The 13,496-nt window shown below is 57.1% G+C and overlaps 1 protein-coding gene across 1 annotated transcript in view; it reads left to right on the top strand.

Annotated features, from left to right (window-relative positions):
* Nucleotides 1-223: 223 nt before the first annotated feature.
* Nucleotides 224-13,496, top strand: part of RAPGEF1 (Rap guanine nucleotide exchange factor 1) — a 49,123-nt gene continuing 35,850 nt past the window's right edge. The window contains exons 1-6 of the mRNA XM_076056058.1: nt 224-420; nt 5,232-5,463; nt 6,509-6,597; nt 7,892-8,119; nt 10,257-10,386; nt 12,616-12,946. Coding sequence (XP_075912173.1) covers nt 278-420; nt 5,232-5,463; nt 6,509-6,597; nt 7,892-8,119; nt 10,257-10,386; nt 12,616-12,946 — 1,153 coding nt within the window. The 5' untranslated portion in view covers nt 224-277. The remainder of the gene's footprint in view (nt 421-5,231; nt 5,464-6,508; nt 6,598-7,891; nt 8,120-10,256; nt 10,387-12,615; nt 12,947-13,496) is intronic.

The raw sequence follows: 13,496 nt of genomic DNA, 5'->3' as shown, positions 1-13,496 counted from the left end.
CCGCCCACCTCGCCGCCGCTCACCTCGCCGCCGCTCACCTCACCGCCGCTCACCTCACCGCCGCTCACCTCACCGCCGCCCACCTCACCGCCGCTCACCTCGCCGCTCACCTCACCGCCGCCCACCTCGCCGCCGCTCACCTCGCCGCCGCTCACCTCACCGCCGCTCACCTCACCGCCGCCCACCTCACCGCCGCTCACCTCACGCCGCCCACCTCACCGCCGCTCACCTCACCGCCGCTCACCTCGCCGTGCAGGGCGTGGCGAAGCTGCATGAGATGGAGAAGGACGTGGTGAACGCCTTGCGCTACCTCAAGACCGTGGTGGACAAGAGCGTCATGGAGCTGCTGCCCGGCTCGGCCAGCCGGGTGCTGGACGCGGTGCTCGCCCTCGTGCAGGCGGCCAACCACAACCCCCAGAGGTGGGGCCGGGGGGGGTGGTGGGGGGGGGGGTGGTGGGGGGTGGTGGGGGGGTGAGGGGCACCCTCTGGGAGCAGGGGGGGGTCACGGGCTGCCTCGGACGAGTCACGGGCAGTTGTCAACGGCAGGGTTGGTGGGGAGGGTCAGCGGCCGTGCGCGTGTGAGACACTGTGTGTGTGTGTGTTGTTATGTATGCTGATGATTTGGTAATAGCTGCTCAGTCAGAGGAGGAGTTGGAGACACTGCTGCTGCTGCTGAGACTGGAGCGTGCCACTAAGAGATGGGGGCTTACCATCAGCCCCACCAAAACTAAGCACCTGCCTGGGTATTTTGTACCATCGGACACTCCACCCCCACAACTCCCAATCGGTGATGGGGCAGTTGTGGAGAGAGTGGAGAGTTTCCCATACCTGGGCAGTGTGCTTATGACTGGCTCCAGTTTAACAGCAGAGGTCTCACTCCGAATCAGTAGAGCGGCAATATCTTTTCATCGGTTGCGTAACGCTGTGTGGAAGCTACCTGGTCTGTCGCTCCGCACTAAAACTTCAGGTCTTCTCGGCCACGGTCATTCCCTCCCTTCTCTACGCTTGCGAAACGTGGACCCCCCTAATGGAACATCTTCGCCGGTTAGAAACATTTAGGCTGGCCTGCCTACGATCCATCCTGGGTTTAACCAGACTGGACTATGTGAGGAGCTCACAAATCCTTGAAAGATCTGGGCGAGGTCCCATCGGTGAGCTCCTCCGCAGGCAAGGCTGCGGTGACTGGGTCATGTAGCCCGCATGCCCAGCCACCGCATGCCGAAACAGCTTTTGTTCGGCCGGATTGAGGGGGCTAAGCGGGCGCGGCACGGGCTAGAGAAGAGATGGAGTGATGTGGTACAGGAGGACGTGGAGCTGAGTGGACTTGCCGATGACTGGTACCAGCGGTGTCAAGATCGGCCCTCTGTGGAGGAGGCTCGTGAAGGATGCTACTGGGCAGTTGGAGGTAGTCGCCCTCCAACAACGGAGGCGGAGGAGCGACGCTCAGAACAACGAGCGGAGCGCCGGGTGGCTAAAGCACAGCAGGTTGGCACAGTAGGGGCACAGGTGGTGCATCAGCCAGTCATCTCAGTCAGTCGACCCGTGGCACCTGGGTCTGCCCCGTGACCTCCTGCCCGCGGGCGTTCGACACTTCACGTGGCCTCAGGGTGCACATAGCCTGGCACAAGCGTTGTGGTGACGGCACCGCCACTTAGTGGCGAATGGGGGTTATTGTTGTTGTGTGTGTGTGTGGGGAGCGGTAGTGTAGCGGTTAACGCGCTGCGCTATGAACCTGGCGACCCGTGTTTGATTCCCGCTCACGGCCAACACCAGTGACGATGCAGGCAAGGCCGATGAGTCAGATGCCTTCTATGACCTCCTGTTACGGGTGCTGGCTAAAGTGGCCCCTCGGGATAGAGTCATCTTGTTGGGTGACTTCAATGCCTGAGTTGGTCATGATGCTGGCACCTGGTCTGGAGTGATTGGAGGGCATGGGCCAGATCAGCTCAATAACAATGGCAGGAGGCTGCTAGATTTTTGTGCAGTCCATGGGCTTGTAATTACCAACACGCTGTTCAGGCATCGGCGCATCCACACAACATCATGGATGCATGCCGGGTCCAAGCAAGAACATCTGCTGGACTACATAGTGACGGATCAGCGGATGCGGGCCCATGTTCTTGACACCAGGACCTACCGTGGAGCTGATCTGCCCTCTGACCATCGACTGGTCATCTGTAAGATGCGCCTGCCATTCTTCCACTCCGGTGGTGGGTGTACACCCAGGACCCCATTCAAACCCACAGTGGCCTGGTCTCAGCTAGCCGATGAAAGTTGCAAGCGAGAATTTCATCATCACTTGCGGCTGGGTTGGCATCGTCCTCCACTCCTCCAGATGTCGAGGGTAAATGGGCAAGGTTTAGGACTGTGACTCATGCAGCTGCAATAGCTGCTTTGGGTACGCAGTCCAGACCTCCCCAGAGACCCTGGCTGACAGAGGAGCTGTTCAGGATAGTTGAGAAAAGCGACAGGCCCACTCTAATCGTCTACAGCATCCCACGTCAGAGAATGAGGAGGCTTACCGCAGCCTTCGCTCGGAGGTTCGGAGAGCCGTGAGGCGCTGCAAGGATGGGTGGTGGTCGCGGGTTGCTGTGGAGATGGAGTCTGCCTCATTGGCCCGCGATCACAAATCCCTATTTAACGCCATCAAAAAGTCACCTGCAGAGCCACACCTATTACCATCATTAGGGGAAAAAACGGTGATCCAATCTCCGACCCCCAGGAACAGGTTTGCAGATTTGCTGAGCATTTCTGTGAAGTCCTGGGGGAGGGGAAATCCCTCGACATGGGAAACATCGTGGCACAAAGTCGGGATGACCCTGCGGAGGCTGCGGTGCCCCAAATATTTGAAGACGTCACCCCCTGTGAGTGGCTGGCTGAGGTGCCATCTGTTGAGGAAGTACTAAAGGCGATCCAGGAAAGGCAGCGGGCAGAGATGATCTCCCAAGCGAAATGCTGAGGGAGGGTGGCGTTTGTGCACAGACTGCTCTCCATGACATCATAACAACAGTCTGGACCACTGGACGGATTCCGCAGGACTGGAAGGATGCCCTGGTGGTCCCCCTCTTTAAGAAGGGGGACCGCACAGACTGTAACAACTACAGGGGCATCTCACTCCTCAGTGTGCCGGGAAAGGTCCTGGCAAGGCTCATTCAACATCGCCTTGCTAAGCACGCTGAGGAGAGGCTTGCGTAGCCTCAATGTGGTTTCAGGAAAGGGCGGTCCTGCACGGATGCCATATTTTATGTCCGTCTGCTACAGCAGAGGTGTAGGGATTTCCAACAGGACCTGCATCTCTGCTTTATTGACCTGGTCAAGGCCTATGACACCATCAGTAGGCCTGGGCTCTGGGTAGTTCTTCGTGCTTTCGGAGTCCCTGACCCTCTGCTCACGATCATTAAGGACCTTTATGATAGTGAGCGGGCCCGGGTAAAACTACGTGGCCGGGAGTCAGAGCCATTCGCTGTACACCTTGGGGTGCGACAGGGATCTCCTCTGGCTCCCACATTATTTAACATCTATTTTGACCACGTAGTTCGTGAGGCCTTCAATAGCTGTACTGGAGGAATTTCCATCTGGTACAGATATAATGGGAGGCTGATTGATGCCCGGGTGCGGGCAAGGGATGGCTCCCTATTGCTCAACCATGTTATGTATGCCGATGATCTGGTAATCGCTGCTCACTCAGAGGAGGAGTTGGAGGTGCTGCAGCTAAACCTGGAGCTTGCTACTAAGAGGTGGGGCCTTATCAGCCCTACCAAAACTAAGCCACTGCCAGGGTATTTTGTACCATCGGACACTCCACCCCCACATCTCCCAATTGGTGATGGGGCAGTTGTGGAGAGAGTGGAGAGTTTCCCATATCTAGGCAGTGCGCTTATGACCGGGTTTAACAGCAGAGGTCTCGCTCCAAATCAGCCGAGCGGCATTATCTTTTCATCGGTTGCGTAACGCTGTGTGGAAGCTACCTGGTCGGTCGCTCCGCACGAAGTTCGGGTCTTCTCGGCCACAGTCATTCCCTCCCGTCTCTACGCTTGCGAAACGTGGACCCCCCTAATGGAACATCTTTGTTGGTGAGAAACATTTAGGCTGGCCTGCCTACGATCCATCCTGGGTTTAACCAGACTGGATTGTGTGAGGAGCTCACAAATCCTTGAAAGATCTGGGCATGGTCCCATTGGTGAGCTCCTCCGGCAGGCAAGGCTGCGATGGCTGGGTCATGTAGCCCGCATGCCCAGCCACCGCATGCCGAAACAGCTTTTGTTTGGCCGGATTGAGGGGGCTAAGCGGGCGCGGCACGGGCTAGAGAAGAGATGGAGTGATGTGGTACAGGAGGACGTGGAGCTGAGTGGACTTGCCAATGACTGGTACCAGCGGTGTCAAGATCGGCTTCTGTGGAGGAGGCTCGTGAAGGATGCTACTGGGCAGTTGGAGGCAGTCGCCCTCCAACAACAACGGAGGGCGGAGGAGCGACGCTCAGAACAACGAGCGGAGCGCCGGGTGGCTAAAGCACAGCAGGTTGGCACAGTAGGGGGCACAGGTGGTGCATCAGCCACTCATCTCAGTCAGTCGACCCGTGGCACCTGGGTCTGCCCCGTGACCTTCTGCCAGCGGGTGTTCGACACTTCACGTGGCCTCAGGGTGCACATAGCCTGGCACAAGCGTCGTGGTGACGTCACCGCCACTTAGTGGCGAATGGCGGTTGTTGTTGTTGTTGTGTGTGTGTGTCTGTGCGTGTGTCTCTGTGTCTGTGTGTGTGTCTCCGTGTCTGTGTGTGTGTCTCCGTGTCTCCATGTCTGTGTGTGTGTCTGTGTGTGTGTCTCTGTGTCTGTGTGTGTCTCTGTGTCTGTGTGTGTGTCTCTGTGTCTGTGTGTGTCTCCGTGTCTGTGTGTGTGTCTCTCCGTGTGTCTCTGTGTGTGTGTCTCTGTGTCTGTGTGTGTGTCTCTGTGTCTGTGTGTGTCTCCGTGTCTGTGTGTGTGTCTCTGCGTGTGTCTCTGCGTGTGTCTCTGTGTCTGTGTGTGTGTCTCCGTGTCTGTGTGTGTGTCTCCGTGTGTCTCTGCGTGCGTCTCTGTCTCGGCGTACGTCTTCGTAAGCGCTCGCCAACGGCCTGCACTTGCCCTCCAGTGGCCTGTTAAGCCTACACGGCGGAACCTTTGTCTGTGGTGTAGACAGCAGGCAGCTGAGCCCCCCACCCACCCCCCCACCACCCCCCCACCACCCCCCTACCGCAGCTCCGCGATGGTCTCATGCCACAGCCAGATCCACCAGAGTCTCGCCAACCTCATCCGCTGGGCCGACCGAGCCCTGCTCGAGGATGGAGGGGGGTCACCCCCGCAGGAGAGGTCCCCCCAGGACCCCTCCCCCTCGTGCCCCCCGCCACCGCAGGATAGCGGCCCCCCCTCGCACCAGGACAACCGCGTCACCGCCAGCGCCCTCATCAAGGCCGTGCTGGATGGGGTCAAGGTAAGGAGAGGCCGGGGGGCGGGGGGGGGGGGGTGGAGGGGAGGGGGGGGTGAGTTAGTGAGCGGGGGGTGTCAGGGCGGTGTGGTGCGGTGTGGTGTGGTGCGGTGTGGTGCGGTGTGGTGCGGTGCGGGGTGTTGTGGTGCGGTGCGGTGCCATGGTGCTGTGTTGCCGCGGTGCGATGTGGTGCGGTGTGGTGCGGTGTGGTGCGATGCGGTGCGGTGTGGTGCGGTGCGATGCGGTGCGATGTGGTGCGATGTGGTGCGATGTGGTGCGGTGCGATGTGGTGCGATGTGGTGCGATGTGGTGCGGTGTGGTGCGGTGCGATGTGGTGCGGTGTGGTGTGGTGCGATGTGGTGTGGTGTGGTGCGATGTGGTGTGGTGCGATGTGGTGCGGTGTGGTGCGGTGTGGTGCGATGTGGTGTGGTGTGGTGCGATGTGGTGTGGTGCGATGCGATGCGGTGCGGTGTGGTGTGGTGCGATGCGATGCGGTGCGATGTGGTGCGGTGTGGTGCGGTGCGGTGCGATGCAATGCAGTGCGATGTGGTGTGGTGCGGTGCGATGTGGTGCGGTGTGGTGTGGTGCGATGTGGTGCGGTGTGGTGTGGTGCGATGTGGTGTGGTGCGATGCGGTGCGATGTGGTGCAGTGTGGTGCGGTGCCACGGTGCTGTGTTGCCGTCAGTGCGGTGCTGGGACGTGGCGCCTTGGTTCCGGTGTGCCATGGTAGGGTGCCGTCGTGCGCTGATGTGCGGTGCTGGGTTGTCGTGGTGCTGCGTTGTCGTGGTGCTGCGTTGTCGTGGTGATGCGTTGTCGTGGTGATGCGTTGTCGTGGTGATGCGTTGTCGTGGTGCTGCGTTGTCGTGGTGCTGGGTTGTCGTGGTGCTGGGTTGTCGTGGTGCTGCGTTGTCGGGGTGATGCGTTGTCGTGGTGATGCGTTGTCGTGGTGATGCGTTGTCATGGTGATGCGTTGTCGTGGTGCGCTGATGTGCGGTGCTGCGTTGTCGTGGTGATGCGTGGTCGTGGTGTGGTGGTGGTGGCGGTGCTGCAGGAGCTGGTGAAGCTGTCTGTGGAGAAGCTGGAGCAGCCAACGCCAGGAGCCCCCACAAAACTCACGGCCCCCCCCCCAAGCCCCGACGGGTCAGAGCCCCCCCCCTGACCTTCCCCCCCCCCCACCACCCCCCACCACCCCCCCACACTCACCCCACCGTCCCCCACCCCTCCGCCCACTTGTCCCCCCCACACTCACCCCACTCACCCCCCCCCACTCCCCCCACCCCCCCCACTCCCCCCACCAACACCCGCCCTCCCCCCACCCATCCTCCGCTTGTTGTGGTTGTTGCGGCGGTTGTGGTAATGTAGCTGAATGTGGTTGTTGTGGTTGTTGTTGTGTTTGTGACGATAGTTGTGGTAATGTAGCTGATTGTGGTTGTTGTGGTTGTTGTGACGATGGTTGTGGTAATGTAGCTGAATGTGGTTGTTGTGGTTGTTGTTGTGTTTGTGACGACGGTTGTGGTAATGTAGCTGATTGTGGTTGTTGTGGTTGTTGTGAGGATGGTTGTGGTAATGTAGCTGAATGTGGTTGTTGTGGTTGTTGTTGTGTTTGTGACGACGGTTGTGGTAATGTAGCTGATTGTGGTTGTTGTGGTTGTTGTGACGATGGTTGTGGTAATGTAGCTGAATGTGGTTGTTGTGGTTGTTGTTGTGTTTGTGACGACGGTTGTGGTAATGTAGCTGATTGTGGTTGTTGTGGTTGTTGTGACGATGGTTGTGGTAATGTAGCTGAATGTGGTTGTTGTGGTTGTTGTGTTTGTGACGGCGGTTGTGGTAATGTAGCTGATTGTGGTTGTTGCGGTGGTTGTGACGATGGTTGTGGTAATGTAGCTGATTGTGGTTGTTGTGGTTGTTGTTGTGTTTGTGACGATGGTTGTGGTAATGTAGCTGATTGTGGTTGTTGTGGTTGTTGTTGTGTTTGTGACGATGGTTGTGGTAATGTAGCTGATTGTGGTTGTTGTGGTTGTTGTGTTTGTGACGACGGTTGTGGTAATGTAGCTGGTTGTGGTTGTTGTGGTTGTTGTTGTGTTTGTGACGATAGTTGTGGTAATGTAGCTGATTGTGGTTGTTGTGGTGTTATGACGATGGTTGTGGTAATGTAGCTGATTGTGGTTGTTGTGGTTGTTGTTGTGTTTGTGACGATGGTTGTGGTAATGTAGCTGATTGTGGTTGTTGTGGTTGTTGTTGTGTTTGTGACGACGGTTGTGGTAATGTAGCTGGTTGTGGTTGTTGCGGTGGTTGTGGTTGCTGTTGTGTTTGTGACGATGGTTGTGGTAATGTGGCTGACTGTGGTTGTTGCGGCGGTTGCGACGGCGGTTGCGGTAATGTAGCCTGATCGCCGTTGTGTCCGGCGGTTGTGTCCGGCGCTTGTGGCCGGCAGGGATCCAGCGGTGCCGCTGGCCACGCGCGACGGGGAGGAGGAGGTGGGGGAGGTTCTCCTGGAGACGTCTCCCACCACACTGCTGCCCTCCCCTCGGCTCCTCCCCCTCGTGGGGGAGGGTGGGGGCGGGGGGCGGGGGGAGGAGCCCCCCGCGACCCCCGACCCCTCGGGCGCCCCCCCAAAGCCCCCGCTGCCCGACATCTGCATTTGCAGCGAGTCGCTCGGAGGGTGAGCGCTCACTCGCCCACACTCGCTCACACTCACTCACACACTCGCTCGCACACTCAGTCACACTCACACACTCACTCACCGACTCGCTCACACGCAAACATTCACACTCACACTCACTCACTCACACATTCACACTCAAACTCTCACTCACTCTCACTCACACTCACCCACACTCACTCATTCATACTCTAATTCACACTCACACACGCACACTCGCACATTCACACTCACACACTCACTCACCGACTCACTCGCACTCAAACATTCACACTCACACTCTCACACTCACTCACACATTCACACTCAAACTCTCACTCACTCTCACTCACACTCACCCACACTCACTCACTCATACTCACATTCACACTCACTCATACTCACTCACACATTTACACTTACACACCCACTCACACACTCACACACACACTCACTCACACACACACTCACTGTCACTCACTCTCACTCACACACTCACTCACACTGACTCACACATTCATACTCACTCACACACTCACTCTCACTCACACTCACTCACTCAGCCTCTCACTCACTCACACTCACTCACACTCACTCACACACTCGCTCGCACACTCGCACATTCACACTCACACACTCACTCACCGACTCACTCACACGCAAACATTCACACTCACACTCACTCACACATTCACACTCAAACTCTCACTCATTCTCACTCACACTCACCCACACTCACTCACTCATACTCTAATTCACACTCACTCACACTCACTCACACATTTACACTCACACACCCACTCACACACTCACTCACTCACACACCCACTCACTGTCACTCACTCACTCTCACTCACACTGACTCACACATTCATGCTCACTCACACACTCACTCTCACTCGCACTCACTCTCACTCACTCAGCCTCTCACTCACTCACACTCACTCACTCACACTCAATTACACACTCACTCACACTCACTCACTCACATTCACTCACACTCACTCACACTCACTCACTGATGATGTTGATGATGGTTGTTTTGGTGGTGATGGCGTTGATGGTTATGTTGGTGGTGATGCTGTTGGTGATGCTGTTGGTGGTGATGGTGGTGATGGTGGTGATGATGGTGGTATTGGTGGTGATGGCGTTGATGACGGTGGCGTTGATGGTTATGTTGGTGGTGATGGTGGTGATGCTGTTGATGCTGTTGATGATGGTGGTGATGGTGGTGATGCTGTTGATGCTGTTGATGATGGTGGTGATGTTGTTGATGATGGTGGTATTGGTGGTGATGGCGTTGATGACGGTGGCGTTGGTGGTTATGTTGATGATGTTGGTGGTGATGCTGTTGGTGATGCTGTTGATGCTGTTGGTGATGCTGTTGATGCTGTTGATGCTGTTGGTGATGGTGGTGATGGTGGTGATGTTGTTGATGATGGTGGTATTGGTGGTGATGGCGTTGATGACGGTGGCGTTGGTGGTTATGTTGATGATGTTGGTGGTGATGCTGTTGGTGATGCTGTTGATGCTGTTGGTGATGCTGTTGATGCTGTTGATGCTGTTGGTGATGGTGGTGATGGTGGTGATGTTGTTGATGATGGTGGTATTGGTGGTGATGGCGTTGATGACGGTGGCGTTGATGGTTATGTTGATGATGTTGGTGGTGACGCTGTTGGTGATGCTGTTGATGCTGTTGGTGATGCTGTTGTTGATGCTGTTGGTGATGCTGTTGGTGATGCTGTTGGTGATGCTGTTGGTGATGCTGTTGGTGATGCTGTTGGTGATGGTGGTGATGGTGGTGATGGCGTTGATGATGGTGGCATTGATGGTTATGTTGATGATGTTGGTGGTGATGCTGTTGATCCTGTTGGTGATGCTGTTGATGCTGTTGGTGGTGATGGTGGTGATGATGTTGTTGATGACGGTGGCATTGATGGTTATGTTGATGATGTTGGTGGTGACGCTGTTGGTGATGCTGTTGATGCTGTTGGTGATGCTGTTGGTGATGGTGGTGGTGATGTTGTTGATGATGGTGGTATTGGTGGTGATGGCGTTGATGACGGCGGCGTTGATGGTTATGTTGATGATGTTGGTGGTGACGCTGTTGGTGATGCTGTTGGTGATGCTGTTGGTGATGGTGGTGATGGTGCTGTAGGCTCCCCCCGGCGCTGCCGCCAAAGAAGCGTGGCACATCGCTCGTCTCGTCGCCCGCGACGCCTGTCGCTGTTGTTCCTCCCATGTGCCGCAGCTCCACCGGGCACTGCCACCACCACCGCCACCGCGCGGTACCGCACTCTTACCACCACCACCACCACCATCGCACACACACACAATCACCACCACCACACTCACAACAACAACCGTCATTCGCCACTAAGTGGCGGTGCCGTCACCACGACGCTTGTGCCAGGCTAGGTGCACCTTGAGGCCACGTGAAGTATATTCTTGGTTCTTTCGGTAAAGTCACGTAGAAGGGAAACAATAATATAATAAAATTATATATATTTTTAAAAATATATTTTTACAAATATGAATCCCTGCAGTCACGAAAGCTTTAAGCCACGTGAAGTGTCGAACGCCCGCTGGCGCGAGGTAACGGGGCAGACCCAGGTGCCATGGGTCGACTGACTGAGATGACTGGCTGATGCACCACCTGTGCCCCCTACTGTGCCAACCTGCTGTGCTTTAGCCACCCGGCGCTCCGCTCGTTGTTGTGAGCGTCGCTCCTCCGCCCTCCGTTGTTGTTGGAGGGCGACTGCCTCCAACTGCGTAGTAGCAGCGTCCTTCACGAGCCTCCTCCACAGAGGCCGATCTTGACACCGCTGGTACCAGTCATCGGCAAGTCCACTCAGCTCCACGTCCTCCTGTACCACATCACTCCATCTCTTCTCTAGCCCGTGCCGCGCCCGTTTAGCCCCCTCGATCCAGCCGAACAAAAGCTGTTTCAGCATGCGGTGACTGGGCATGCGGGCTACATGACCCAGCCAACACAGTCTTGCCTGCCGGAAGAGCTCACCGATGGGACTTGGTCCAGATCTTTCAAGGATTTGTGAGCTCCTCACACAATCCAGCCTGGTTAAACCCAGGATGGATCGTAGGCAGGCCAGCCTAAATGTTTCTAACCGGCGAAGATGTTCCATTAGGGGGGTCCACGTTTCGCAAGCGTAGAGAAGGGAGGGCATGACCGTGGCCGAGAAGACCCGAAGCTTCATGTGGAGCGACAGACCAGGTAGCTTCCACACAGCGTTATGCAGCCAATGAAAAGATATTGCTGCTCGATTGATTCGGAGTGAGACCTCTGCTGTCAAACTGGAGCCGGTCATAAGCACACTGCCCAGGTATGGGAAACTCTCCACTCTCTCCTCATCTGCCCCATCACTAATTGAGAGTTGTGGGGGTGGAGTGTTTGATGGCACAAAATACCCAGGCAGGTGCTTAGATTTGATGGGGTTGATGGTAAGGCCCCATCTCTTAGTGGCACGCTCCAGTCTCAGCAGCAGCGTCCTCCTCTGAGTGAGCAGCAATCACCAGATCATCGGCATACATAACGTGGTTGACCCTTGACCGCACCCGGGCATCGAGCAGCCTCCCATTGTGTCTGAACCAGATGAAAATTCGTCCGGTACAGCTATTGAAGGCTTCACGAACTACGTGGTCGAAATAGATGTTAAATAATGTGGGAGCCAGAGGACATCCCTGTCGCACCCCAAGGTGAACAGGGAGTGGCTCCCACTCCCGGCCACGTAGTTTTACCCGTGCCCGCTCACCATCACGAAGGTCCTTAGTGATCGTGAGCAGAGGGTCAGGGACTCCGAAAGCACGAAGAACAACCCAGAGCCCAGGCCTACGGATGGTATCATAGGCCTTGACCAGGTCAATAAAGCAGAGATGTAGGTCTTGCTGGCATTCTCTACACCTCTGCTGTAGCAGACGGACAGAAAATATGGCATCTGTGCAGGACCGCACTGGTCTGAAACCGCATTGGGGCTCCGCAAGCCTTTCCTCAGCGTGCCTGGCAAGGCGATGTTGAATAATCCTTGCCAGGACCTTTCCCGGCACACTGAGGAGGGAGATGCCCCTGTAGTGAGTCCCATCACCAACATCACCACCACCATCATCATCAACATCATCACCAACAACATCACCAACAACATCACCATCAACGCCACCACCATCAACGCCATCACCATCAACATCATCATCAACATCATCACCAACAACATCACCAACAACATCACCATCAACGCCACCAACACCACCACCACCACCATCAACATCAACATCATCACCAACAACATCACCAACAACATCACCATCAACGCCACCACCATCAACGCCATCACCATCAACATCATCATCAACATCATCACCAACAACGTCACCAACAACGTCACCATCAACGCCACCATCATCAACGCCATCACCACCAACACCCCCCGTGTCTCTCTCCCCCCGTGCCCCCTCCCCTCCCCTCCCCGTCCCCGCCCCCCCCCCCCCCTTCCCCCGCTCGCCAGGAGGAGGAGGGGGACACGGCGGAGGAGGACGACGCCGAGGGGGGCGGCGTGGCCGCGAGGCGCCGTCTCTCGGGGGGCAGCCGCTCCTACGGCGGGGAGAGTCCCCCGCGGCTGTCCCCGCGCTCCTCCGTGTGCAAGCTGAGCCGTTCCGTCGAGCAGCTGCCCGCCGCGTTCCCCTCCTCCGCCTCGTCGCCCTTCCCCGCCCACCTCGTCGCCGCCGCGGCGGCGGCGGCGGCGGCGGCGGCGTCGTCGTCGTCGTCGTCGCCGCCGCTGGCACGGCGGAGTGGGGGTCTCTACGACAGCCACAACGCCAGCAGCTCAGAGACGCTCGGCAAGACGAGAAGCCCCGCCCCCAGCCCCGCCCACAGCCCCGCCCACAGCCCCGCCCCCAGCCCCGCCCCCCCCCCACCACCCCCGCCTCGTCACAACCGCCTCGTTGGAAACCACTTCGTCACAAGCACCCAATCACAATCGCCTCGTCACACCCACCTCGTCACAGCCACCTCGTCACACCCATCCAGTCACAACCACAGCGTCACACCCATTCAATCACACCCACCTCGTCACACCCACCTCGTCACACCCACCTCGTCACACCCACCTCGTCACACCCATCCAGTCACAACCACAGCGTCACACCCATCCAATCACACCCACCTCGTCACACCCATCCAGTCACACCCACCTCGTCACACCCACCTCGTCACACCCACCTCGTCACACCCATCCAATCACAACCAGCGTGGCCACCTCATCACTACCACTGCAACCCAATCACAGACACCGCCACCTCGTCACAACCACCCAATCACAACCATCTCGTAACATGAGTATCTGTGTGAGTACTTTATTATCTGTGTGAGTGTATGGGTCTCTATGAG

Source organism: Petromyzon marinus, chromosome 74 (assembly GCF_048934315.1).
Source record: "Petromyzon marinus isolate PM22_M1 ecotype Great Lakes invasive population chromosome 74, UKy_Petmar_22M1.pri1.0, whole genome shotgun sequence".
Lineage (NCBI taxonomy): Eukaryota > Metazoa > Chordata > Hyperoartia > Petromyzontiformes > Petromyzontidae > Petromyzon > Petromyzon marinus.
Note: the sequence above shows the minus strand (reverse complement) of the source record. Positions and strands in the feature narration are given on the sequence as shown.